General features: G+C 41.7%; 1 protein-coding gene across 2 annotated transcripts; it reads right to left on the reverse strand.

Moving 5' to 3' along the window:
- Positions 1-12: 12 nt before the first annotated feature.
- LAMP2 (lysosomal associated membrane protein 2) lies at positions 13-16212 on the reverse strand. Of its 2 annotated transcripts, none has more exons than XM_080365782.1 (9): positions 16055-16212; positions 15116-15234; positions 14358-14571; positions 13563-13724; positions 12565-12782; positions 11914-12033; positions 11570-11648; positions 10546-10713; positions 13-3078 (listed from the first exon to the last, which is right to left on the reverse strand). In XM_080365782.1, exons 1-9 carry the CDS (start codon positions 16119-16121, stop codon positions 2936-2938), a joined length of 1290 nt encoding a protein of 429 aa, XP_080221908.1. In that variant the 5' UTR covers positions 16122-16212; the 3' UTR covers positions 13-2935. The 2 variants fall into 2 exon arrangements, with proteins under 2 accessions (XP_080221908.1, XP_080221909.1); XM_080365783.1 differs by lacking the exon at positions 13-3078 and adding an exon at positions 7000-9360.
- Positions 16213-25166: the final 8954 nt, after the last annotated feature.

Raw genomic sequence — 25166 nt, forward strand, 5'->3', positions numbered from 1 at the left:
AGTACAAGACCCACTATCCACTCAGCGCCACAGACAACTATCAGGCAAAAGCTATTTATTAAGAACTGTTAAAAACCTGAACCAGAGGAAATTTAGGAACTAATTTTGCTCAGATGTGATTATTCATATGACGCTGACAGAACTAGGGCAACGCAATCACTGCCTGCACGGCCCACCTGAAAGGGCACAGAAACCGGCTTCTGCCAAGAAAGATGCTGCTGTGGTAGCGGCTCTTCCTTTGACATCAGAAATAAGTTAAACCCACAAACATTTCCCCACCTGCCGATTGCTTTAGCTCTTTTAAACCCAAACCCTTCATGCTTCAGGCCATGGAATTAACAGCTCTCCAGCTTGCAACAGGACAAAACTTTGCTTACTGCTATTCCCTACCTGCCTAGTGGAAGGATGCATAAAGCAGCCAGTCCCTTAACAGATGCTGGACCCACGCTTTGATCCAATCAACAAAGATAGATAAACTAATTCAGATATAACTGCATGAACAGCTTAGAAGCAGAAGTTTCCTTTTTCCCACCAACATCCAGATCCAGGCACGCTGACAATCCCGTTGGAAAAGCTCTCAGAAATGGCATGCATGTCTACTTACACTAAAACAAAGCTTTATAAACACTGTAGTTTATTTTCCATACACATATTCTACTTTCAGCATATTTGTACAGTCATTTCAATATCTGGAGAATTGTATACACCACTTCATGCTGCAACAACCTTAAAGTGCCGGTTCAATTTCTGACTTCTATTGAAGCCCAAAATATTACTTTATATGTATATATAAAATATATCTACATATGTGTGGATCTAGGAAATTACCACAATTTACTAAAATAACCTAGCAAAAGTGATGCAAAATACTTTGATCTGCAATCTGAGCATGAAACCGTAGATGGAATCCATCTGCTGGCAGCAGAGAAAAGCAGCACACTAACAAGCATGTGCTTGTTACTGAGAAGCTGCCAGTCTCAAAAAAATTCTCCATCTTCCACTCTGGCTGGGAGAGCAAGTAATGCGAGAGCAAAGGTACAACACAAAAGACCAAGACAACCAGAACCAGAGCACAAAGTCAGACTCAGCAGCATTAAGTTACACTCCTAGAAGTAGACAACTTGGTTCAAGAGGCCATTTGTGGTACAAAAATCAGTTCTGTCAGATTCAGGTAAAGCTTGTCTTTGGTCACAGTGAGGACAAGAATAACTGAACATACAGGTATTTCTCAAACATCAAAACTAACTGTTTAGCAATCTCCCTTCCCTGCATATATAGCTATTGTGAGTTACTTAAACATCAGTGTTGACCATCTCTTTTGTGTATGTGAATTATTGAAGGTGCTTTCCCTACAACATAGATACAGGCTCAATGCACAAAGATTAAATATTACAGCAGCTTTAGTAAACACCTGCTGCAGAGGACAGTAACTCCATGTCCATCAGTAGCCCTCTGCAGACCTGGCAGCTCTTGAGCCATCCCTCAGCCGGAACGCAGGGTTTACTAGCTGCAGAAGGCTTTTACCAAGATGGACCGAAGAGGCTGGAAGAGCAAGAGGCTTCTTTCACCCTACCAACATGAACCTGATGGGAACGAAGCAGCATACAACCACAAACAACTAGCTTCTGTTTTGGTACAGTTTAAATAGGGAACTTCGAATTGCAAAAGGTATGGCATTAACAACAAAGAAAGCATCTTCAAACAAGCCAGGTGCTCTTACTCCTTTGGAAGTCACTTTCTTCACTACATATAGATATATATTAGTTTCTGCTTTACGATCAGCATTCCTCATGCCAGAAATTTTGTGCTCTTACCCTATTCAACTGTTGTTTGAGAGAGAGCAATAATTAGATTAAAAGCAGATTAATCCTATCAAAACAGACTGGGTTTCTATCTCCACTTGCATGCCTAGATGACAGCTTTTCGGTGCTCCCTGTCAGCCCATGAAAGCTGGACAAAGGAACGGCAGGGATCTCTGAACAATCCGTGTTCTTAGGCGGTCTTTAAGCCTCACGTGGCTGAGTAGCAACTCGCTGTGTAGCTCCTTTATGCGCACACAACCAAAGCTGAGACAAACGGCAGCCAGCGAAATTCCAGCCTCCCGCCCTCATTCCACAGTTGAGCTCAGAACAAGAGGGAAAACACAGTCAAGAAAATAGCACAGGACACATTTCCTTCAGCGGACTGTTGGCTTTTCTTAGTGGAAGTTCTCCAGGACTGAGCCTTAACTTGGTGAATGAAGACAGTAAAGACATCGTGCTAGTGCAAGGCTATTTAACATCTGTTAGCAGTCAACTTCTCCATACTGATGTTAAACGAATTAATTTGCTAGAAGAATCAGATGTTCTTCTCATACTACGTTAGTATTAAAGAGATCAGGTACTACCTTTACATTCAGAAGGAAGAGGAAATTCAGACCAATTCATAAGAACAAGCTGCTAATGAAAAAAAGACGACAGCCACATGCCAAATTCCCCACAGAAGTCTGTTAAGAGCTTGGTATTCATTTTCCCATAGCATGTACAAGTCCCTTCTGACATAGCATTCACACCTTTAATTATGGTTCTGGCTTCAGCAGTATCCAAGATAAGCTGTATGCAACTAGAAGTTTTCTTGTGTAAAAAGATGAAACAACAGAAATAAAAAGTTTCACAGATTTTTTCTTTACTCAAGCACACATTTCTCATGTGGACACGCATCAACCCTACTCAATTCTATGGTCCTCAGAACACTTCAAAATCGTACAGTAGTTTCAAGTAATTCTGCAACTCATCTTCAGACTTATGGCACATTGTTCTGTCATTAAGTAGTTTTTTGTTGTTTTTTTTAATAAAGAAACTATTAATTAATTTTTCTTATTTTTAAAGGGGCAAATCAGGGAATCTGGGAAAAGGAGAAAAGCAGGAAAGGTGGCAACAGAGATGGAATTAAGAGATTATACAGACTGATAGCCAGTACGACTTTTTCTTCTTCCAATGATATAAGATATAAAGACAAGAATGATAAGGAAGCCAAGTGCCATGCCCACTGCGATGGGAATAAGAAAGTTCAGGTCAGAATCAGCAAAACACTCTTCAGCTGCAGAAAGAAGAAAAACAAAAAAAAAAGCAAGGGAGAATAAATTAGTAAAGGAAATCCAGCATTAGAAACCAAAGCAAGCAAGGAGCAAACAGACATTTTTGAGAACTTATGCTGTACTGGATACAATAATGCATCTACAGTAAAATCAGTATTGAGTGAAGAATTGATAGAAAGATAGACATATATAGCACACGCATCACTTGTATCGGTGACGCCCTACTTCCAATTTGTATGTTTAATTCCATCTTCCTCTAGCGAGCAGTCCACTGATCAGGAACGTGAGGACACAACAGCAGCCTGAACAGGCATTTGCTGCTCACAGCTCAGTTACAGAAGTGTAGCAGCACAGGCAGACAGACCATATATTACTACTTTTCCAAGTGATTTCCCAAACCCTGGTCACCAGCACTTCTCTAGGTTCTAGGTACAAAGTAACAGACAGCAAACCAAAGGAGAAACCTACTCAACACTACAAGAGACATATGCTGAAAGCACCAAGCAGAAAACACTGAAAGGCTCTCTCTTGATTGAAAATAAAGCTGCCCACCCAAAAACACAAGGGAAGGGTTATCAGTTTCAGCTGACAACCATGCAGACCTTACTGAAATCAACACAGGAGAAAAAGAGAGCTGTAATGCTGCAGTGATTTTAGATACACAGGTTGTAAAACACAAAGAACTCCTTGCTGATACAAACATGCAAGGATTAGCAAGCCACACTGGGACCTGACTTCAAACTCTGACACAGAGGCAGGGCTTGGCATTCTTCTCATCTGTAGAGAGGGCAGAGCTCCACTGGTGTGGTGCTGAGACAAGATGTTTAGCAAGATATGACACAGCGTCTGTGTACTGCTTCAGCACGGTAAGGGTGCTTGACTTACATGCCTTTAATAAAGCAGAGCTCCTTATAAAACTTTTTGCTTTAGTTTATATTAGAGCGGAGTAAGGGTCATGCACACAATCCAATGCTTTAGCAAAAGTTAGCAGCTATTAACGAGTATTTAAACCACATCAGCCTCTGTCAGCCTTAGTTAGGGAGGATTTACTAGCTCAATTTAGCTCTCTACAGCCCAGTACACCCCTGCTCCCCCCGAAGGCTATACAAAACCTTCAGCCAAGGGGAAAGAAAACACCACACGGTTTGGCACCCACAATCTGAAGGCACCTACTGCCACACAGAGTAACACTTGGGAGGAAAAGACAAGAGGAAAGGAAATATGGACCTTATACAACAAGCTATTTCAAAATATTCTGACTACTGAAAAGGCATTTAAACATCTTAAAAAGATAACTGCATTTGATGTTTAATCATCTTTGTTCACCAAAGATCAACATACACAATTTAACTACTGCATGCTGGATAATGGGTCATTAACACTAAACAGGATGGAATCTGCTAAGGATGAAAGGTGCCCAGCAGGCAGTGGCAAATGCCCTTTCTCTTCTTCAAAGGAAGGAGATTGCTGCAAAATACATCACACTGCTTCACTGTTACAAGGAATTCCCAGGATAAAAAAGGTTTAGTTTCACACCAGGGACATTTCATCCTTTACCTCTCTCCAGTTTGCTGCACGCATCTATGCATGCACTGTTACTGTACAATGGTTAGATGCCTCAGAGAAGTGTCTTCACATGCAGAACGTTGTAGCAGTATATCATGACAAGCAGACTCCACGCTCAGGCCAGGAGGAATAGCTTTGTCAATGCTATTTGGTTGAATGCGTCTCCATTCAAAATTAAAAAAGAATCTTGGCCCCCAGCATTTGTAGCCTCAGTATAAAAGCTAGCTTTCCTTTTAATTCCAATCATGAGATGCAACTGATAGCCCCATTTTTTTTTTATTGGTATGTGCTATACAATAGAGAACACTGTGGTAAATTTAAAATAAATAGATTTTAAAAAAGGTGTTCATTGGCTGGAAAAGCTTCTTTTGAGGAGTACTAGCATGGCATCTTTACGCTACAAGATCAGAAATCTTGGTATCTTAGAGCATAATTTTAATATTTAGTAAACTGTATATAAGGCACAGTCAACAGTAATCAAAACAAACCACAGTCTAGGATAGATTATATACATTAACACTCAACATCCACAAGCGCACACAAGTTAATGCTATTTTTACAAAACAGAACGAAACTATTTTCACTCATATAATGCCACTGCACCTCTTTACTATTCTGAAATTTAAAGTGTATTTTAGAAGAACTGAAATTAATTCATCAACAGAATATGTTCTAGTTCATAGTCAAAGTTGTTAGTTTATGTTTGAACCTATGACAACACACTCTGCATCACTTGCTTAACCAGGCTTGTTTTTAACAAACTTTTGCCTGACTCAGCAAACAAGCAGCCCTTTGAGTTCAATTTTAAAAAAAACAGGACTTAAACTTGCTCATTTTAAAACTATTCCTACCCAATATTACAGCATTTCTTGTAACCAACACAGCAAGCACTAGGACAAATCATCTTCCCAAAGCTGCTCCTACTGCTACGGGTACAATGAAGTTGTCTACCTCTGGGCTGCAATCTTCAGCTGAACAGAAAAAGGGCAAGTCTGAAATAGAAATGTATTTAAGTAGAAGTATTTAACACTATGATCTCCCTCCAATTGCTTCAAAGGTATGCCTTTCCCCAGCAGAGCATCATTCAGTCATCCGCAAAACACTGACCCCTCTTTCCCCTCCCCAAAATACAAGAGCAATAGCTCCCCTTCCCAAACATCGTAACTAACAGACTCACAGCTCCAGGATGCACTTTCTGGAAAAGCACGTCTCTGCCTATTACTGTAGATTTAACATTACTGTATACCACAAAGTCCAGTCTTCCAGTGTCTAGATATTGCAAGTCTCCAGAACAGCCAACAATATAGACAGACAAACAAGACAATTACAGTAAAAACAGTAATGCTTTGACATACACCACCCCCCACCCCCCAGTCTTTACACTTACTACAGGACAACAGCAACTCCTGCTTGTTCAGAGTTTTGTCACACTCTTACAGACTGACTTGTACTAACAATTTGACAGAATTTGATGCCTGCAATCCCATTGTAGTTTAATTTTACTTTAGACAGATTTGCATCCTTAGGAACTCCACTGTTGAACTTTTTAAGAAGAGCCTACAAAAATATTTGTGTGTTTCTTCACGTTAAAAAAGCTTCAGCTGACACTTCAGCAAGGTGCTAACGTTACTTTGACTTTGTGTAGCAGATAAGAAGGGAGCTTTAACAGTGATTATATAAGCAGTTCAGGCTAGACTCAAGAAGATGATATCTGATTAGACTGCATCTTTTTCCTCTTGTCCTATGACCAGAGTTCACAGGACAGGGCAGAAAGAGGTATGGTAAAGGGAAGAGCAGTGCCTCTCGATACAGACAAGTAGTATATAGTAGTACTGTTACCAGAAGAACTGGCAGCACAGACAGCATCAGAGCTTCTACCATAAAGGATGAAGCTACTAACCAATTCCCAGAAGACTCCCTAAACACTTCTGTTGAATGTAGAGACGTATTTCTTTTTCCAAGACAACTGCTAGAAGAAACTGAACCGTTCACAGCTGTACACCCATTTCAAATGACTAGCAAAATCAATCAAAAACACCTGGTCTGGAGGGAACTACAACTGACAAAAACCTTTACAAGCAAATTTCTAATGATGAACCAGATGTACAGTGTCTCCATTAGTTCCCAAGCTGTCTTCTGCTAGTGGATTGTACCCAAGCACAATTCACAATATGCTACAAAACAAAGCATTAAGACAGAGGACTCTTTGAGGAGTGCCTTCACCAGCTGTGTAACAGGATCTCAGATATAGACTGATTCAAAGTTGACCTTACTCATTTAGTTTATTTTTTTTTAAAAAAAAAAAGACAGTACAAGATGTCTGTTTTCAAATTAGTTAAAAAAAAAATGTGAACAGGTTTCCTTAAGAAATAGAACAATCTTTATTATTTAGAGCACATATTGAACAGGTTGACAGTTCCCTACGGTGCAATACATACAGGAAAACTAGTGGTTTTATAACAACAGGCAGTCAGGTGAAACTTGAGATTATTGTTTGGTTTTTTTTAAACCAGTTATCTGCACATCAGTCTAGGAGTACTTTAATCTCTTAGCCAATATACTTGTAAATGAAGATTAAGTAGCAGGTTTTTCCAAAGATACTTCCAGTACTGTTGAATTTTGGGAACAGTTTGCACTCATCTTCTATATTGTCACTTAGAAACTGCACAGCAAAAATTTGCATGGTCAGATGAATACAGCATGGTAACTACTCCTTAACAGAAATGCAAGTGTAACTGGTGCCACTGAACATCAGTCACAGAAGTGCTAAAAATTTATCTGAACTTCTGCATTTGAGCTATAGTAATACCAAAGTCGTTAGATCCATTTTTTTTAATTTTTTTTAATTAAAATGTTAAGTCTTGAAGCCTGTTTCAGGATTAAACTTAAAGTAGTTCCCAACTTTCGTTAAAATGAATTTCAGTAACTGATGCAAAATTCAAGCTGTAGACTACAAGCTATAGTAAGCATTATCCACCCATACTTGCTTCCTTGGCTAGTGTCAAGAGAAAACTGTTTTTACAAAAAAAAATAATTATTGAAAGTGTATTTTATGATTTGTATACAAACATGCCACAGACATCTCTACAACCCTAGAAAACACTAATAAAACACTAAACCAGCTTTGATGCAGAGTAAACTCATTCTAAAGGGGGAAACAATGTTATGTTCATTAAATAACTAGTTTAGGCAGCTCATGTTATGACATATGCAAAAAAAGCCACACTTACCTAAAAGTCTAAAAGACTTTTTTTTTTCCATGCAGTAAAAACTATGTATTACAGCACAAGGAGGCCAGAAAAAAGTAGTGCAGCAAAGGTTAAGTCTCTATAGAGCTGCAGTTTAAGAACAGTCCGGTCGTGCTGCACTTAAGCTAGTTATCCTTTCCATACAGCAAGGAAAAACAGGTGTTATGGGTCCATCTCAGACTCATTTGGCTTTTGCATTCTTAACATTAATAAATGCTACACAGCAAACAATCAAACATAAAGTACATTAATCATTCAGAATGCCAATGGCAGGCAGTTATAATGTGAATTTTGATCAGCAGAGAACCATCCAAGATGAAGATTTAAAGACAGCTCAAGCTGTAACAACAGATACTGGCTCATTAAACAAAAGCATTTTTTTAAACAATGGTCATTCAAAGCAACAAGACAGACTAGTTCTGTGCAGAGTAGGATATAAAGTTAAGTGCACTTTAAAGTTCTGGAATATTTAGAAAGGTTATTCCCTTTAAACTGATGCCAGCAAAAAACCTTGCATTAATTTAGCAGAACACTACCTCAGTTGAGTATTTTAGATGATTGCCAAGGTATAGTAAGCAATGAAGAATTCAGTGCCTAACAGTAAATTCTTTTTTTGAAAGCATTTGAAAACGGCACTGAAGTCTTCCTCTGTATCTACCATTTGGCAAGTACAGGTTACCCATTTTGTTTGTACAGTCAGGGTATATGAATGATTCCTGAAACGACACTGAGGCAGGAGTAAACTACTCAAACTCTGTCAAAGCTAAGTAACTTACTGCTGCCACTTCAAAAGATCATTTAATCACCAGCCTGAAGTTCAATTCTATGAAAAACAGAGTTGTTACTGGGCATCGTACAATCCTTGTTAAATACTATACAAGTCAACATAGTGACTAACACTGCCAGCTTAACCCACAATTATGACAACAACTAAGGAACGCAGAGGAGAGAAGCAAGTACAAATTCTATGCTATTCTGGGAGTTGCCCAATGCACATCAGTTTAAAATGTGTTCTTGTTTCAGGCTATGATTTTTAAAATGCAGAAATAATTCCTTAACACTTTAGGGTTTTTGCAAGATAAAATCCTTAGCCTAGCAATTTATCCAGTATTTGACATCTTCAAAACAGCTATGAAACCCATGTTGTCTTCTCAGAGCAGGAAAACTAAAAACGTAGCGCTGCTTCATCTGAGATAAACATTCTCTCTTTGTTTCTTAACTCCAATTACCTGCGGCTAGTAATTACTCCTAGGTATTGCGTCTTTTGGGGACTTCAGAACTTGCACTTGCTTTGTTAAAAGTGAAATCAGAACAGGAATCACATTTAGATTCACAAAGTTTGATATCCAGCATAGCTTTTTCTTCTGCCAATTACATAAGCAACCACTATAATGGCAATCAAGCCAGCAAGTGCAGCACCAACTACAATTGGGATTAGAATGCTGTCATCATCCAGCGAACACTCCTGGGCTGTAGATGAGAAAAAGGTTGCAACAAGGAATAAATAAAGACAGAATACTTGCCAAGTGTGCTATAAAAATCTGTTTCCCTTAGTACCAGGGTGTTCAAAAAATCAAGTTTTATTACATCTTTAAGAGAGAAAGAATTACAGAGGTCTCGTGTAAGTCTAGCACGTATTAAGCATTATAATCACTTGGAACATTTGATAAACTAGAATAAGCTAATGGTGTACAAATTTTCAGGTGTGCAAGATCTGTACTAGACAAAGGAGTAGGCATTCTGCTTTTAAGACAGAACAAGGCTTATCTATTTCATATTTAAGGCAAGTCTGGTGCTTTTATTCATTAAAAATAAAGTGACCTAGGTTTGGTAACAAGAAAAGGCTATAATTAGAAGGAAACTAGCTGCAAATTGAACACCACAGTTAAATGGGACCCTAACTCTTTAGAATGTATTGTGATAAACACCGTTTACCCTGCATACATTTGGGGACTTCTCTCTGCCTACAAAAAGCTGTTTCAAAACCTGCACCCGATCTATTTGTCTGCAGATTAGCCTAGTCTGGTAAGACCGCTAAAAGTATTATCAGTAAGTACAAAGACCAGGTTACACTAAAGATTAAGAGAGGGGTCATTTAAGCCATTCCAGTTTTCCCCAGAGAAGACCAGGACAATGCAGCAAACAAACATTTTTAGAATCTTTCTTTACTTCTGGATATTCAGGACTGCTTCTGAAGGAAGCTTGGCCAGTTCATGCCTCCCCCCCCCCCGTTCCTTTGACTGTCAGGAAAAAAGAAACAAAACATCTAACTGTATTACCAAAGTACACTTCTGCTGAAGTTTTGTCCCATTTTCTTATACATTTGAGCTACAAAAAGCTGTATGTCAAAATGGTATCAGATAACTTCTAATTAATTCTGCAAGGTAATGCTTATTATGTTCCTTTTCAGTGTCTCTAGCTCCTTCAAGTTTTATGAAGGAGAATCAGCATACCTAGCAGACATTTTTTGAAGTGAATACAAAGCTTTCCTTAACTTTCAAGTCAGTCTCGGAACTTCTCTTCATTCCATGTGTCAAAAAACAAACAATGGAACAAGAGCTTCAAAAATAAAGTGCTTGTGCCCAACACTGGTGCTTTTCAGCACATAAGAATTTTGCTAGCATTACAAGAATTAAGAAAAAAAAGAACTCTTACCTGTAGAGAACTTATTTGCCTTCACAAGGAATGGCTGAATCCATAGATTAAAAGTATGTATTTGAATATCATCACTAATTTCAAGAGTTTGCTCTTTCCGGCACATGTAAGAACTACCAAGGAAAGCATCCCACTTGCTGAAATTGTTGTTATCTGCACTTGAAATGACTAAAGAAAGGAGGAAAAAAAAATAAGGAAACTTGCATGCCCACTTTGAATGCAAGAGAGTTGCTAATACAATCATAAGACTAAAGAGCTGAATCTAGAGGGGCCAATTTTCATCACTGACTGCTCTGAAAAACAAGGTAGTCTGAAGTGTGATTTATCTGTTTAACCAGAAGTCATGCCCTGAAGTTACACAGTACTTAGCAGTAACCTATGCTTCATATAGACATGACATTAGGCTTTCCTTGTAGCTCCACTCATCCCAACATCACAGAGTTACAAGGATTTTAGCTTTAGTAGCCTTTTAACTGCAGCAGCCATGACAAGCAACTTACAGCATACTTTCTTCCAAGTCAAAAGCATAGGGCTTTGTTTGGGTTTTTTTTTTGTTTGTTTTTCTGGGGGGTTTGTTTGTTGGGGTTTTTTTTAGTTTTTGAAGGACTGGTCTCTTTTCCCAGTGAGAGTTAAATAGAAACGGTTGGAAGATAGAGCAGCATCCTCAGTCAAAAAGACAATAGCTGGTTTAAGAAAAACAAAAAGCTCCAGAGTTAGTACAACTGTATTTCACACCTCAAAAATTATGTTACTGAAAACAGTTATAAGGAAACCCTCTTAATTTATAGGGACCCCATTAACAGAATTTTCAGGAAAAGAGAATGAACCCACACTGCTGTTTAAAGTAACTCCTACGGCCTTTTCTGCTTATTACTTTCTTCCCTAATTTCAAAGACTTAAAGTAGGAAGTAACAGTAAGCATTAATAGCACGGGGGGGGGGGGGGGGGGGGGGATGGAGTATTTGATAAATACAGACATTGAGTAAAAGCTTATGCTTGTGTTAAGATAGTTACTATTTCTTACCAGAACCGTTCAGACGGTTGAGCAGCGTAACATTCACCTCTTTCAGATAAAATTTTGGTACACCTGCACTTGTATTTTTCTGTTTAAGAAGCAAGAACCAATTGTCAGTGTGCAATTCTGCATTTTTAACTTTAAGAACACGTGCTTTACAAAGGGTAACACAGTCTTACATGTTCTACTTTAACCCAATTCTCTGTTTGCCTTGAGGTGGCCTGCTAGCCAGTTCCACATCCTACATGGGAACAGCCTACCACCAGCAAGTGACAGAAGGATTTTACTATGAGCAATCATCATGCAGTGCTGTTAAAGTAGAAACTTGGTTGAAACTAAAAGAAGTTACTTACAACAACAAATGTGAAACTAATCAACGTGCTATTTCCATCATTCAATTTCAGCATCGCCGTTGTGTTACCACATGTACCATCTGCGCTAGTTGTCTTTGGATTGACGTTGATCAGAACAGGCTGAAATATAGACATATATCAAAGATGTTCAGCTGCCATTAGGAATACAGAGTTTCAGTCCGCAGCAGTCTTAGGCTAGAAGAGCTTGTCATGAAGATTACAGCAGGAAGACTGAGCCTGGCTACTACTGAACCAAGGCTACTTAAGTTAAGTTTACATGCTGGTAAATACTGAAGCACACAGACTGCCCAGTGAAGTTTTGTTTTGTTGACTTAACACAACAGGCTACCTTCGGCTCCCTCTGTGGGGAAAGACAGGATCTGCAGGGACCAACAGCCTTAAGAGCAAAGAAAGTTCCAGGCTTCCAATGATGCTAGAGGTACTCCCACTAACAAGTTATGCTGAATCCACATCAGGTTTTGAAGCTAAATATTACACCACAAAACTATTCTGATGTCAGAGAGGTGCTATGTACAATACTTAAAGCAGTTCTGGACAGCCAGCAGCGTACAAAGCAAATACCCTGCACTCTGATTTCATACCAAATAACTACAACAACCTTTCTACTCTTGTAAAACAGAAGAGAAGTACCTTGTCATGGGAAACATTCAGCTGCAGACCCACAGTAGCCAGAAGACAAGTTTTATTTCCAATTTTAAGAGAATAGTTTCCTGTGTCTGGATTCTCCACAGGTTTGGGAGCAGTGGTTGGAGCAGGTGACAAAGTGGTGGTAGATGCAGTAGTTACATTGGCAACAGTAGGTGGAACAGTAGGTGCAGAAGTAGGTGTATCAGCAGGACATCTAGACTCTGAAAAGATTTTAACCACCATTTCAGTGCTGAGATTTTATTAAAGTCTTACGACTCAGAGGTCAGTTCAATACAGACACCAATTTCTCTGCTGAAATCTAGGCTCCCTGGGAGTCTGCTAATCACCAAGTCAGAAGTCTCAAACTTAACGCTATGGCACAGTATTCCAAACAATTTACAGCTATCAGTTATTCTCAGAAATTCTGTAATGCCCACCGTTTCAAATCCATGTAGTATATGCAGTACTACTTACCTCTGAACACAGAGGTGAAACACAGACAAAGACAGCTAAGTAGTCATAGAAGTATGATATGTATTTGCTGTAGACAAAGTCAGCAGCCCTATTACACCATTTGTAGAAAAGTAACATGCTCATCTCTTTTGAGCAGCTGAGCTGTGAGGTGAGACAACAGGCTCTGGACTATTTAAATGAAAAAGCAAAGGCTACCACTGAAAATGGAAGGCAGTCAGTTAAAAACCTTGAAGCTCAAATAATCTAGTCAGCAACAGCAGCTCTGAAGTGCTTATTTTTAATACCCCAATTACTGGAATACACTAGATTACCACCTTGGCATGGGAACAATCTCTATTACTATATACTACTAAATCTGTTCTACTAATCTACTTTTCCAGGAACAAGGAAAGACATACTAAAGGATATTTACATGAATACGATTCAACACAGCACATCTCAGAACTGGTAGATTTTTTATTACGGCACTTTGCCCCCTGCACTAGGATGTGATATAAAAAACTTCATTCACAAATCAAAATGCTCACCTTTTTCACCGATTGTGCCATTCTGAACAAAAGCCTGCACGGTAACATTCCAGAAAATCTGCGTTACGTTTTCTGCTTCAAAAGACTCAATACTATGACACACGAAGACATTATTCAATTGAACTGGACTCATAGTGTCCTTTACAACAATAGTAACTGGTCCTGCAAAAAAGTACAACTATTTTAATACCTTATGAACTACAAGAACATTTATAGGTAGTGTTCTGTTTTATATAATTCCCTAAGACAAAGATAAAGAGATAATTAAGTTTAACAATCCTAAGCTTTCTTGATTGTTTTACCTGTGTGTCCTGACCTGAAGTGCTAAGTAGTGCAGAGAAGTAATCAAGCTTCCAGAACCAGACAAGCCATTACAAACATGACCCCTTTTACTTAAGTTTTTATTTAAGGAAAAAAAATTTCCTATTATTAATAAGTATTATTACATGGAATGCCTAATGCTGTATTGCTTTGCTGGGTGAAAGGTCACATCGTGCAAACTAAAATGAATCTTCCATATGCCTGTGGTCTACTAGCAGCACCTCACTGATCAGTGCTGTTCAGTTAATCCTCCCCTTTCACTCCACTTAAAGAAATTATACATTCAGTGAAGCCAACTAGTCTGTATTCTTATCCAGTAGGCAGGTGTGATTAACAATAGGCTGTACATAGCACAAAAGACATTAGATAAATTAGACCTTCTAACTTTGAAAAAGTCAACCAAAGTCAGTTACAAAAAAATTAAAGCTTGTGGCCATAACTGCTTTATAACTAGTATTCTGCATTGCACATTACCTTTTCTTTTAGCATCAGGAAATACAGCAGTATCATTAGTGTTGTAGGTAAACGTGATGAAGTCCCCCTGGTAAGTCTCATTGGTTTTTGTAAAGTTAATGCTCCAAGAGTGACCTTCGCCAAACTGTACTGCCAGAAGTGCAGCATGTGTGTCATTGCCACAGACGCTTCCATTGTGTGTCACACTGGATGACAAATTCAAGGTTGTGTTTTTCTAGGAAAAAAAAAATAACTTGAAATGTTTTCACAGATAGCAGTCCTTCCCCAGGACAACATTATAAACCTGCTGGAGTTAGAACCTCGCACAAGATCAGTGAGATGATTTTAGGTTATTCTACAAAATTATGAAAAAGTCTCCCTGACACCTGACTTAGAAAAGAATCATATCACATTCAAGACAAAAGTACAAATCTAACTGAGCTGTAAGCCTCGACCATGCTGAGCTGCAATTTACATTCACTATTTGGGCTAAGAACATTACTACACTGAAACACAAAACCCATCAAGTTTGACAGGTATACCATTTAAGTAAGTGCAACAGGGCACTTTCAGTTATTTGTACTATTAATTGAGAACTTATGCTTTGTTTTAAAAGGAATATGTAGGAATAAACTTAATAACTAACTTGAAAAAAAAAAAAGTAGTAAAACCCCAAACACCTTAGGTAAAAGACCCAAACACCAAGTAAAAGAGCATACTTAAAACTTGTACACAGGACAAAATACAGTTGTCAACAAAAGTTGACTCCAAATACTTACATAATCACTACTGTTTGTTTCGTATTTTATGAAGAAACTCATCATCCATCTTGCATACAGGCACGTAGCATTAGAGGCATCCTTTATATCTACTTCCACTGCATAGGACTGGAGAAAACCTAGAAGGTATGATCATTAGCTATTGAGACATTGCTTTCACTTTATTTTCTAGAACCACTCAAGAGGACCTCATTACAAAGCAGAAAATTATTTCAGGACTGAATTCAATTTGCCAGACACTGAAAGAATAGCATTATAACTAGAACATCAGCTTTATGGTGACACAGCGAAGAGCACGAACACAACCCTTGAACGAAGTGCTGCTTGTGGGCCAGAGCCTCCCTATTTGTTTCACCATGGTACAGTTCTAGTCGGCCTCTAAGGAATGAGCCTGGGGTGCCCTCACCGTGTAGCCTCCATTTCTGGCCCCAAAGGAGGGGACGTTACATCCCCCTGAACATTTTTGGGAAGGTTTCTATCGCTGTGGGATACGTAACTCGGTGACACTCGGACAGAGGCGCTCCCCCACCGCCCGTTTTGCGGTGCAGCGTTGAGGGCCGGCCCCCGCGGCTCCCGGCTGGCCAGGCCACCCCCGGTGAAACACCACCAGGCCCCGCCGGTGAAACACACGCGTCCGCCGCCCGGTCGGCCCGGCCTCCTCAACAACAGGGCCCCGCCAGGCCGCCGTGGCGCACCCCAGCCCCCGCTGCCCCCCGGGTGTGACAGCGCGGCGTGAGGCTGCCCAGTCCCCACTGCAGGGCCGACCCCGGGGAGTCGCCGCTGGGCTGAGGCGCCGCCGGGCCCGTGCCGGGCCCGTAGCCCCCCCGCCACCGCGTCACATGTGCGACGGAGCGGGAGGGGCGGCCCGCGCCCGCGGGGACACCTGCACCCCCACCCCCTACCTCCCGCAGCCCCGGGGGCGGCCGCCGCCCCGCTCACCGGAGCTGCCGAGCAGCAGCAGGAAGAGGAGAGCGGAGGAGGCAGCGGAGGGGGAGCGCGGCCCCATCCTGCCGGCGGCGGGCGGCGGCGGGCAGCGAGCGGCGGGGGCGAGCTGGCGCGGCGGGGCCCTGGCCACCGGTCATGTGACGGGAGGGGCGGGGCCGCCCGCGCGCGCCAATCGCCGCGCCGCGCCTCTCGATTCGATGGCTCGCGGACGGGGCGCTCGCCGCCCGCCGCCTCGGGCGGGCCCAGCCGGCTTGTGGGGGCGGTCCCGGGCCTGCGCTGCCGCCGGGGGAGTCTGCGGGCAGCCTGGGCTAGCCCTGCGGAGGCCGCTGGAGGCCGGGAGAGCTGAGGGGAGGTGCGCCTTCCCAGAAGTTTAATATAGGGCCTGTCGTTGAAAAAAAAAATAAAGAATTAAGGTACTTTCGCTGTTTACGATTAAAAAAAAGGGTCTAAATTACCTCAGGATTGGCAGCGCGCTGCAGTGCCGGGTCAGGAGCTGGGCAGGCCCTGTCCTGAGGGAATGGCCCTGTCCTGAGGGGATGGCCCTGACCTGAGGGGATGGCCCTGACCTGAGAGGTCGGCCCTGTCCTGAGGGAATGGCCCTGTCCTGAGGGGCCGGCCCTGTTCTGAGGGACCGGCCCGGTCCTGAGGGAATGGCCCTGACCTGAGGGAATGGCCCTGTCCCGAGGGGCCGGCCCTGTCCCGGGTCGCACTGCGCCCGACCTGGCCCAACCACCCCTGCCATCCCCCCATGCCCGGGGCCGGGCAGCGGTGCCCCCAGACTGTGCCCCCGGCCAGGCAGCAGCCTGCCGGTAGCGGCTCTGCGGTGGGACCAGGGCCTCTGCAGTGGTGGTGGATCAGTGTGGAATAGGGCGCAGAAGGAATAGGGGGGATAACAGCTGCTGGGTGCGAACGGGGGAGAAAAGAGCCAGCGGGGTGCAGGGGGGGGGGAGAAGACCCGAGTGGACAAGAAGCCTGGTGGATCTGAGACTGGAAGGATGGGTGTTGTATTGCAGCCTGTGGAGTATTGATTGGGGGTGCAGGGCGGGGAGATAGGTTGGCTTGGCAAAGAAAGGGGAGATAGAAGAAGACATTGGGGCTGGGGGACAGCAAGACAAATGGCAGGCAGGTGCTCAGCTGCCCGAGGAGACCAGCACTCTAGACTTGGGGAGGAAGGGCTGTCCTGGAGTAACATACTCCCATTTCTGATGCCGTGGGAGAACTGCAAATAGTATTTTGAACACTCAGGCACTAAGAGACATGCCCAATCATGGGGGAAGAAAGTGAAAGCTCTTGAGGAAGACAGTAGAACACATTGACCTGATAGAGCGAGACAGTGGGAGCATAGACAGTGTTGCTAGGAAAGCAGTTATAAAGTCTTGAGGAAGTTGAAATAATGCCGTTTGTGATTAAATGTCAGTTGAATACTCTCAGCTGTATACTTGCAATACTGTACTTTTCCAAAAAGTATCACTAAACCAAACCTGGTGAGTCAGGACCACCACTGAAACCAGTGCATCATACACATGGGGGTTCCACGCGCAAACACTTGCGTGGTCAGACACATTCGCCACTTCTTTGCATTTCTTCTTGTGCTTAATAACTGTGTTACATATCTGCTATTAGTTAGAATTAATTAACCACATTTGATTAGGAATATAGAGTTATAAGAAATACTTTAGTGGAATTTGTGTTTGCATAGCAACCGACAGCTACTATGAAATCCTCTGTACAGCCCGTACCAAGGGTCAGAATCACCTAGTAGGAATGTTTAGAACTTAGATAACAGTTTCATGATTGAATGCATGACTGGATACAGTATCTACATGTAACCTAGGAGAATGTATTGAGATGTCAAAATGTAGAATTAATGGGAACTGGGGAGAGTTGAATGAAGCAACTCGTAGTTACCTGCCAAGAAACAGTGAATGTAGGTAAAAGGTAATTCCGGCAGTGGCTATCGTGACCACTCATGTACCGCCTACCTGAATAATACCCCAGACCCATTTCTAGACCTTTCTAACCTTTACTGTGCAGAATCGGATATGGGAGGGGAGTATGTTAATGATTTTTGGGAAATACTATGAATACTTAATGAATATGTATGAGTAAGTCCTATATAAGGTGTATGATTTTGAAACTTGGTGTGCGTTGATCGTGAGAGGACTCACTCGCGCACCCAGCCGTTAATAAAGAAGTGTCTGCTTATCTGCATCACATTGGTGTTGATAAGTTCATTATTCCGAGATTTCGGTAACAACTGCACCTAGAATTGTCTTATCATGCATATTACATACCAGCACATGCATTTGTCTAAGCATCATTGCATGTGAATATCGAAATTCAATACTTTCAAAATACTCAGAATAATTTTTTATTTAGCCTTTGGGTTTCATTTACTGAAAATTTGTCTGAAGAAATAAACTTTATATTTAATAACTGAGCCAGCACTTGCTGTAGGCTGCGTGGGAGTGTCCAGTAACAGCAGCACAGACAAAACCACAAATTCTGAAAGCAGCAAGTCTTCCGTCTTTCTCAGCTCCACTGCAAAGAATGGGGCATTTCAGAGGCTGGGAAGAGTCCTGCTGCTGCGGCTTTTACATTTCCTCAGGCTTCACCAGTTTAGTGCAAAGTCCTGTTTTGAAAAAGTGATCTCTCAGGAAATTAGGACCAATTACATTAAGATGATTTGACTGTTGGAGAGAAACATTGAATTAGGCTTTAATTATTCAGAGGAGGAGCAAATGATTGGTATGTTCCAGGCAGTGTGTGTGGTAGAACGTCACCTTTTGTATCAGCTGGAACATTTACTTCAGGACATGTACCTTTTTGTGTAAACATTGGTATGTTCAAACACCCCCTTGCTCTCAGTGAAGGACCCTGAATATTTTGATGTCTTGCTTGCCCATGGGAAATAGACTGTAAAATGACTAGATGTTCTGCAGACATAAACAGAAGACTGATTATGTTGTTTCCTTTATGCCAATTTACTGAAGCTCAAAAAGAAATCAAATGGTAGCTATCATAGCAAACAAATCTGTTTAATAACACAGAATAAATGTAGCAACTGGTGTGGGATTAAAAGTACAGTATAGTTTATATAATTTAGTGTAATGAAAAAGACATTGTTTTGCACCAGAAATAATAATGATTAATATCAGAACACGGATTATTCTCTTGATTTTGTTTGTACCTGCTGGCTTTGCCCTCCCTGTGTCTCCTTCCGCGGGCACTTCGTGGTATTATATCTTTTAAACATAATCTTAGCAGGTGCACTTTTTATTCAGAGGCTTGCTTCTTCCGTGCTGTGTCAGTCAAGATAAATGAGAGGACAGTTCCTAGAAGCTATGGAAAACCGATACATGGGCTAATCCTGCTTTCAGTTGAGTCAATGCCAAACTGGCTATAGGAGTAGTTTAGCAGAAAGATGAAGTTGTATAAATTCAGAGACTGTGAACTGGTGGTTTATTTTTATTGTCACAGAATATCACAGGAGAGACTGATGTGCCTGTGATGTGTATATCAAGGTTGACCCTAGCGACAATGCAGGCAGCAATAAGGCAGCCACAAAGGCTGCCCAAAGGATTTCTGCCCTTGCCTGGAGCCTTGGGAAAACCAGAGGGTAAAATTCTACCTGCAGGGAGTTGGTACAGGTGCCTTGCATTCATGTACAGGATGAAGTTTGCCCAGGAAGCCCACGTGCTCCAGCCATCTGAATGTGTTAAAAGGCTGTTAAAAACAATGTGCTCTTGTATTAGCACAGTGATAGTCTGCTCTTGCCCAGCCAAATGACAGAAGCTTGGTTTTGGCACTATTCTCCCTAAACAGATTTTTTGGGCAGTTCCCAAAGCCTATCTCCTGTTTGTAGCCCTGGAGGGAGCAAGATGAAACTCCATTCCTCTCTTGTTTAACAAATCCTCCAGCTTTCCTTAGGGAAAAAAAAAATATCAGTGGCTGGGGGTCAGATGTTGTCCGATTCCCCTTAAATTCTATGGAAAGCTATTATATTCAGTACTTGTAGGATTCAAGCTCTAACAAATACCCACTGTGTCCTATCTATCAGACTTCAGTAACGTAAGATCAAACTCATATAATCAGCTGTTTTCCTTTAACGATGGAAGTGTGAATGATTGTTAACAGGATGCAAAGAAAATGCCTTACCTTTTTGCTTACTACAGATAAATGATTTTGCATTTGCCATGATTTTGGGAGTCACTGATGGATGACAAATTGATCCTGTTTTCTAAGACATTCCTTTTGTTTATTGCTGGATGTGAAAATGAGGACTGTAATGTTTCTGTAGGCATTACATTTTTACTGTGTGGTATACTTAGTCTGATGTTATTAATTTTAGGAAGATATTTACACGTACTGAGAACAAATATGCAACACCTTATAATTTCTTTTTGAAGTTTTGGTTCATCAAGGAATATAAATTCATGCCTAATTTCAAATGTATAGGCTGTTCTGTGATGTTTGTTCACACCATATCTTTGCTGTCTAGCATATAGGTAATCCTTTGTGAATCTTTTAGCAGTTTTGACTGGTTAGATGTATCTGTAATCAAACTTTTCTTCACCCTGGGACTTGTAAAAATTGGTGAATGTGTGTGATCAGAAGAAAAGTTTAAGTGTTTAATGAAGCACTAATATTTCTGATCTCTGGTGCAGAAGAGTACAGTGATAAAAAGAAAGAGATAATACCTAGGACATGCAGTAATCACTACTTTGTTCTAATGTATTTTTATTCATTCTTTTAGATGTCTTTTTAAAAAACAGAGTATTTTCTGTATGTTTTCCAGGGGCAAGATTACAGCAGAACCAATTATTCCTTTCCAAGAGAATTTGGTACCATTTCACACATGAGGGATGGAAGGAGGGAGAGATTAACGCTAGCTGGAGAGGTCACGGATTCACTTGGCAGAGGGGGATGAATCACAGGGACCTTCTTGGGACTGTGCCAGCAACTGAGAGTTACAGGTATTCGCCAAAGTTTTCCTTTTCGTGCAGCCCCAGTTTGCAGCCTGGGGAATAAGGATTTGCTGTGATCCAGACACTGTAACAAAGACCATACATTGTCAGTATAGTGTGACATCTGCAGTGCTTCAGCTGTGTATGCTTGCCTGCTCAGTGGTGGAAAAGGGATGACTGCCTATAGCTCTGCTGTGCTGTTTTTGAAAAAAATAGCTTATTATCTAAACCACGTGAAAGCTGTGGTTCGCTACTGCTCTGAGCAGATGGCAGTGTTTCTGAGCTGTTGGGTTTCTGGAGGAGGTGGTAGTAGGAAACCAAACCATTAAATGCTGCTGCAGGAAACTGCTGAGTCAAGACTGGGGCAATCACGTGAAATGCCAAAAAAAGAAACCTTGGTGGGGAGGTGAAAAGATCAGAGAGCAGCAGACAGCTGCAAAACTTCGTGCAAGAGCACTCTGAAATCTCATGTTGTGACACAGCTGGAAAAACACATTCCTGGCTTAGCAGGAAGAAGCAAAGGCACAGGCAGCAGTATTTCATCACAAGCCTGTTGTACAAACATAACTTATAGACGTGCAACTTGGTTTAATCATACTCCGGCTGCTTGGGTGGGTGAAAGCGAGGCAGGGGCTGGGCTTTGCTGTGGTGCTGGTACAGCAGAGGCTCCTTTCCTGTCCCACCGCAGGCATCCTCAGTGCTGCGGGATGCAGGGTGAGGTGATGCCATTAATGCAGGGGTACCCAGTTGTGCTCAGAAGTATTTCCAGCTGCTGCTGGATGTCATGTGGACTAGAGCACTCGGCAGCTGGGTTAACATGCGGCAGCAGATGAGATTTATGCATTTTGTGGGTCACGCCAAACGAGTTCTAGATGTAGATCTGCTCAACGTGAAAAAAACTTGACTGACAACTCAACATATTTTTTGGGCTTGTAACAGCAACATAGAAAAATGTCAGTACTCTCAATTTTGTTTTTATTGACATACATTACTAACTTGCTGGAGATATATCTGTCAGCTTCAGGGCAGGAATTATTTTGTGAAAATGGCTTTGCAGACAAGGCACCTCCCACTTCCAACTCTTATGAAAGATGTGTTGACTGTAACTTTTTCTGAGAAATTTCAGCAGGGAAGGAAGTTAGATCTGAAATACAGGTTGGAAGAAAGACTATGTATTACACAGTCATTTTCATAGCTGGATATTTTAACTGCAGGACTTCAGTGCAGGATCCCTTGTGACCTAGAGTAACGTTACATTCCTTTTACAGAGAGCACATCAGGGTAGACTATATATTTAATTATCCAACAGTTCCCAGCTCTGTCAGAGGCAGGAAACCAGGTCTCGCAAACCCTGAGCTAGCAAAACCTGTGCACTGCATTGTCCTGAGCAACAAAACTCTTGCAAGGAACAATCTCTCTCCAATTTGAGGTTGTGTGTCTGCATTGTGCTTTTGGAGCTAGGATTTGAAGCAGCAGCTGCTGCCGTAGGAATAAAAAGGAAGAAGCTGAAGGGATACGCAGGTGGTGCCCAGTTCTGCAAGCAGCAGAATCATAGCCTTTTGGTTGCAGAACCCGTTCTTCAGAGGAGTGACTTGACCTACTCCCTGGCTGCAGCCTACAAGCAAGCCTTACCTGCATGGTGACAAAGTTCCAGCTCACCTCTGCAGAGGCTGTATTTTTTGTTATCTTTGTTCCCACCTCATCCTTGAAAGCTGTACCTCCTCCCTGGCATGCACCCGGCAAAACTTGGTCTGCACAGTGTCTTGCCCAGCTTTTAGTGGGAATTAGTAGCCTTGCTTTGAGCCTCAAACTAGCATCAACTGAAAAACTTCCTTGATATAAAGGCCTGCTTTTGAAAAAGTACCTGTTTTTTTTTAACCATGATAACAAATTGTTCTCAGATATGCTTCAAGCTTCAGAGACTGCACAAGGGTAAAACAGAACATGCATCACGGTAACTTTGTATGAGGTCTGTTCACATATCAAGTGAAAATCTTGCCAATAATCCAGCGCTGATACTTCATGCTGTATTAAAACTGCTTACCAATCCAAACAGTAAAAAAGAAATCCATTCCATATAAACTTAGATGCAATTTACTTGCATGCTAGACCCTGTCCATTTGCAAAGTCCTAGTGACTAAGCTTTGCTAAAGCAGCACTGCAACGCTTGAGCCCTGCAGGGGCCTGGGCATTATCGGTCTGATGCCTGACCCTCAGCTTTAATGCAATCAAGGCACGTAATCTAAATGGTAGAACTACAGGAAAAAAACAGTTACTGCAACTTCCTTATTACTGAAAATATTATCAGATAGAGCAGAACTTCTAGACTTACACTTTTTTTAGAAAGACAAAATTTCATAGCAAAAGCAAGTTAAGATTACTTAGACCTTTTAACACATAAGTGACATCCCCGTTTTCCTCCAGCTCTAAAATACAGCTGTTTCTAGTTGACAAACAATCGATTGTTTTAAGGAGTAACCTAAAGAACTATCAATGTTCTAGAAGACATGTGGTTAACTATATTTTCCCTGAACAGTCTCCTTTAGCATTAGCAGCTTTGCATTTAGCAGCTAAAGCCTTAGGCTGCAAGAGCCACCCAAGCATAAGCTTTTTGATACAAGCAATGCTGCCAACAACGAACTCCCTGAATCCAGCAGATCCGAGCAGAGCGAAGTTAAGGACCAAGGAGACATTCCCAAGAGAATGCAGGAACCAGAAGGCGGCCAGCCCAGCGACAGCCAAACCCAGTAAGGAATCAGGAGACCACTGACAACACTTATCTGGGGGCTGTGTGATGGTGGCGTGGATGTAACCGAGAGGTGACTGGGGTAGGGGTCCCTCGCCAGAGGCACCCAGCTCAAGCTGTAACCCAGGAATTAATAAAAGACTAATTGGAAACCTTCACTTGGGCTTGGCATTCTCAGCAGGATCCTCCAGTCGGACCCTGCTATGGTGGCTGGCACACATAAATCTGTAACATGCAATAAAAGCAGCATTTGCTGGATGTGAATTATTTTTCTTAAGCTTAAGGGGTTTATCTATGGTGCTGCACAATGTCTTACTGATTTTAGAAAATTAACTTCCAAAGTTATTTTTTTTTCTTTCATTTATATCCTAATGCTTATGTCCCATAACTAGTGACAAGGCAACTTACGAGTAATTTTAAAGATGACCTTGTATTGAGAAGCAGTTAGTTAACCAGAAGAAAAATCTGCTCCTTTGTAGGCTGACCATCCATTGTTCCTCCTTCCCAGTTAAATCCGTATTTTACAGGATACGCTCTGCACAAAGTCCAGCCTCTCAACCCCTCAAGTAAGCTTTGAGGTGTTCATTTTCTAAAGACCATAGTAGATCCACAAGCCCTTGCCTCTTTGGGGCAGAGTGTGTGTGTGTGTGTGTGTGTGTGTGTGTGTGAATCCAGAGCTACCATCTTAAATTCGATTTGGCACCACTTTTTCTCAAAAATCAGGCGAAAGTTACAGTAACTGGTATTGTGCTCACTTCATACAGCAACAGAAATTATACTCTCTGGTATTTTTCTCAGAGTAGACAGAAGATATATGAATCTCCAAATATTTAGCTGCTTCTGTAGGATTTTTTTTTTTTTTTTTAACGACAAAATCCTGTAGGATCGTGGAGAACGTAGGAAGCAGGAAATACTCTCTTTAAGGAGAAACTGTTAGTGGAAAAACCATTAAATGCATTTAGATGCCTCCAAACTGTAACAGAGAAAGCAAGCACCTCAGCAGTACTAGTGGAAGACATTTACTGTGAATATTTAAAGCCACCATGCACTAGGAACATTGTGTGATTACAGCAGTACTGCGCCAGGCCTGCCTCCCTGCAGTACATGCAAGCCTTCAACAGAAATCAAGTTTGGAGGGTCAGCACTGCTTTGCTACAGCTGTGTTTCCAAATCGCCTCTCCAGAGCTCAGAGTAAAATCAAAACACTTCACCTGCCCTCTCCACTAAGTCCTCAGAGGGCCTGCACTGGGAAGGACCAGGCTGAAGATATTCCTGAAAAACTCTGCTCAGATTTAGTCCAGCAATTCTGTATGGCTGAACAATTAATAAACTGTCCAGTCAACCATCATCCATAACAGAAGTTCCCTGTCCAGCCCTGTCCCTTGTACTTCAC

Source organism: Falco punctatus, assembly GCF_963210335.1.
Source record: "Falco punctatus genome assembly, chromosome: 15".
In the NCBI taxonomy this organism is placed as follows: Eukaryota; Metazoa; Chordata; class Aves; order Falconiformes; family Falconidae; genus Falco; species Falco punctatus.